Raw genomic sequence first — 2,846 nt, 5'->3', positions numbered from 1 at the left:
AGTCAACATTTAGGATACTGATTCAGATATAACAAAGGAAACTTCAAATCTCTAGTCAAAGTTTACTGAGAGGATTTTCCAAGGCGCATTATTACAGTCAGGCGAAAAAGAACATAAAGTGCCAAACATCTTTTCAAGAAAAAAAACTTTAGAATCACATGATATTGGTGGGCTCCATGTTTTTGGGCTGCCTGAACGTAAACCTGATGTTAGATTTTCAAAATTAAAAGAGCGGATCCAATATGGCCGACATAAAATATTTAAAATATTTGGATCTGGATAAAAATCGTGGTACATAGATTTTTGGGGTCGCTGATTTCAAATATGATATTGTATTTATAAAATTTAAAATTGTGGATCTCATATGGTCTAAAATTAAGTATCATACATTTGATCAAGAAACTAAAATTTTTAATCATCCGTGCCCTCCATGTCGAATCCACGAGTCTATGTTTCAAAAATTCAACATCAGATTTGAAATCAGCGACCTAAAGCACCTAAGCATTATCAATTTTATCAAGGTCTAAGGATTTTTAATAATTCATGATCGCTAGATTAGATCCGCTATTTTGAATTTCAAAAATCCAAAATCAATTTTGAAATCAGCAACCCCAAACCCCTAATTATAACAAATTTTATCCAGGTTTAAACATTTCAGTGATTTGTCCAACATATTGGATCTGCCACTTTGAATTTTGAAAATAATATCAGATTTGAATTCAGCGATCCCAAAAACCTAATTCGGACCAATTGTATCAGGTTCCAAACATTTTCAATACTTTGTGTCCACCACATTCGATTCGTCATTTTGAATTTTGAAAATCCAATATCAGGTTTGAATTCTGTGAACCTAAAAACCCTTATACCCAAGCAAAATCAAATCAGATCACGTTAAATTATTTTATTTTGAGATGTCCACAAATGTGTCATAATGCAAAACTGACATGACATATTTTTGCCTATATATGGAGAAAAATTGATATTAGCAAACTATCTAGATATTACCAGTTAATATCTTAACAATATAACTATGGTACAGAAATCTAAATATTGAAGTAGACTATCCATAGATATTAAAATAAAGATTTTAAATGACAATATCCAAGATATTAAAGGGCAGAATCTAAGATATTCAAGTAATATTTTTTAATTGTGCAAAAAATACCTGTAAAGCATGCCATTTTCTATAAAATTCAAAAGTATTTTATGTCTTATTCCTCTATTTTTGATATCCGAATCCTCCAGCATTCGCCGTTTATTCTTAATGCAATTTTAGTGTAGAACCGATAATACGCAGTTCAAGGCTAATATGAAATATGCCTGTAGCTGAGTCCTCATTTCCTTTCGAAAATTGTGATATATCCAAAAACAATTAATCCATTTTCTACCAAAAGTTATAGCGAAATATATATCCGAAATACACAACACACACGACGAATGTTCAAGATACAGACAAAGCAGGGCTCAAATCTTTTGGCGCCACACCAGACGTCAACGACATTATTAGTCCAATAAAATTTCGCTTTTTTAATATCTTAGATATTATCTATTAATATCACACGTTTTATACATCCAATATAAACAGATATTGCCTTTTAATATCTTGTATGTTGAATCAAAGATATTAGATATTATTCCATAATATCTATATATTATGGTTAAATACAAAAAATTTTAATATCTACTTTTCAATATCTATTTTTCTCCGTGTATATGTCTCACTGACAGCGATATGGTTTTAATAATCAGAATTTTTCCTTAGGTTATGTGAATCCAAAAAAATTAAGTTGTTCATAATTTAGAATATTTTAATTTAAAATTAAAAACCTAAATTCATCAATTATAATAGCAAAAATATTCCAACTGTTTAAGGGCAGTCAGATAAGATGTAGTTGAATCAGCCGATTTTTTATTAGTCAATCATAGAATATGGTTATTATGCGGCCACAAAAATATTAAGTTGACCCAATTACATTTTTTGTCTGTGTTAACCAAATCTTTCGTAAATAGAGTATTTGGTTGATTCAACCAAAAATTGGTTGGTTTAATCAAGTAGTTTGTTGAATTAACCAACCAAAATCGGTTTGATTCAAGTAAAATATTATGTATGTCCAAGAAAACAGTTTTTTTAATGTGATGTGATGTCGTTGATTTTTGTCATTTTTACCCTGACTTAAAAAAACGTGAATATCTTCTAAAGTATATTGGGCCATAAGGAACTTCTCATTGTAGACACTAACATACTAGATTTGAAGAGTTAACTATGATATTTTTTCTGTTTCAGATTTTGAGTAACAGGCCAATGAGTATATCGTACGACAGTAGCGATCTGGAAACGAATTGGCGAGATAGCGAATTTATAACAGAATGTTTGTGTTGGCATAATGTTTATCGACAACGGCATAACGCCCCACCACTAACGATGTCACCACAGGTAAAATAAAGCATGTCACGTGCTAACACTCTACCTCGTTCTTGAATGTACCGTTAACCATTGCCATCATCTAACGAGACCACTAAGTAATGTTAACACCATAAACGTCAATTATGCTTGCAAAGTGTAAGCAATTCTGTTTATCGTAAACATTCTGCTTGCCATGCTGTGATTCCTAGACAACATTGAAATTTAAAACATTTAACGTTTCAACACAAATTAAAAAAAAAACCATCTTTAATTAAATTTTTTTCACAATTAGGATCGAATATTTACACACAAATTCACCTCTAAAATAAAAAAGTGACTCTGGTTTACCAGGTGTATACATATGAAACCGGTATTTTTTCAAGAAAAAAACACATTTATTTCAAGAGAATGATAACAAATATTTTATTCAAAGTATGCGCCC

At 30.5% G+C, this 2,846-nt stretch overlaps 1 protein-coding gene across 1 annotated transcript in view; it reads left to right on the top strand.

Moving 5' to 3' along the window:
• The window catches only part of LOC117180503 (repressed by EFG1 protein 1-like), a 165,810-nt gene that overhangs the window by 152,661 nt on the left and 10,303 nt on the right, over positions 1-2,846 (top strand). The window contains exon 3 of the mRNA XM_033372999.1: positions 2,285-2,434. Within this exon, the coding sequence (XP_033228890.1) occupies positions 2,285-2,434 (150 nt within the window). The remainder of the gene's footprint in view (positions 1-2,284; positions 2,435-2,846) is intronic.

Source organism: Belonocnema kinseyi, chromosome 9 (assembly GCF_010883055.1).
Source record: "Belonocnema kinseyi isolate 2016_QV_RU_SX_M_011 chromosome 9, B_treatae_v1, whole genome shotgun sequence".
Lineage (NCBI taxonomy): Eukaryota > Metazoa > Arthropoda > Insecta > Hymenoptera > Cynipidae > Belonocnema > Belonocnema kinseyi.
The sequence above is the reverse complement of the archived record's forward strand: the minus strand, read 5'-3'. Positions and strand labels throughout refer to the sequence as shown.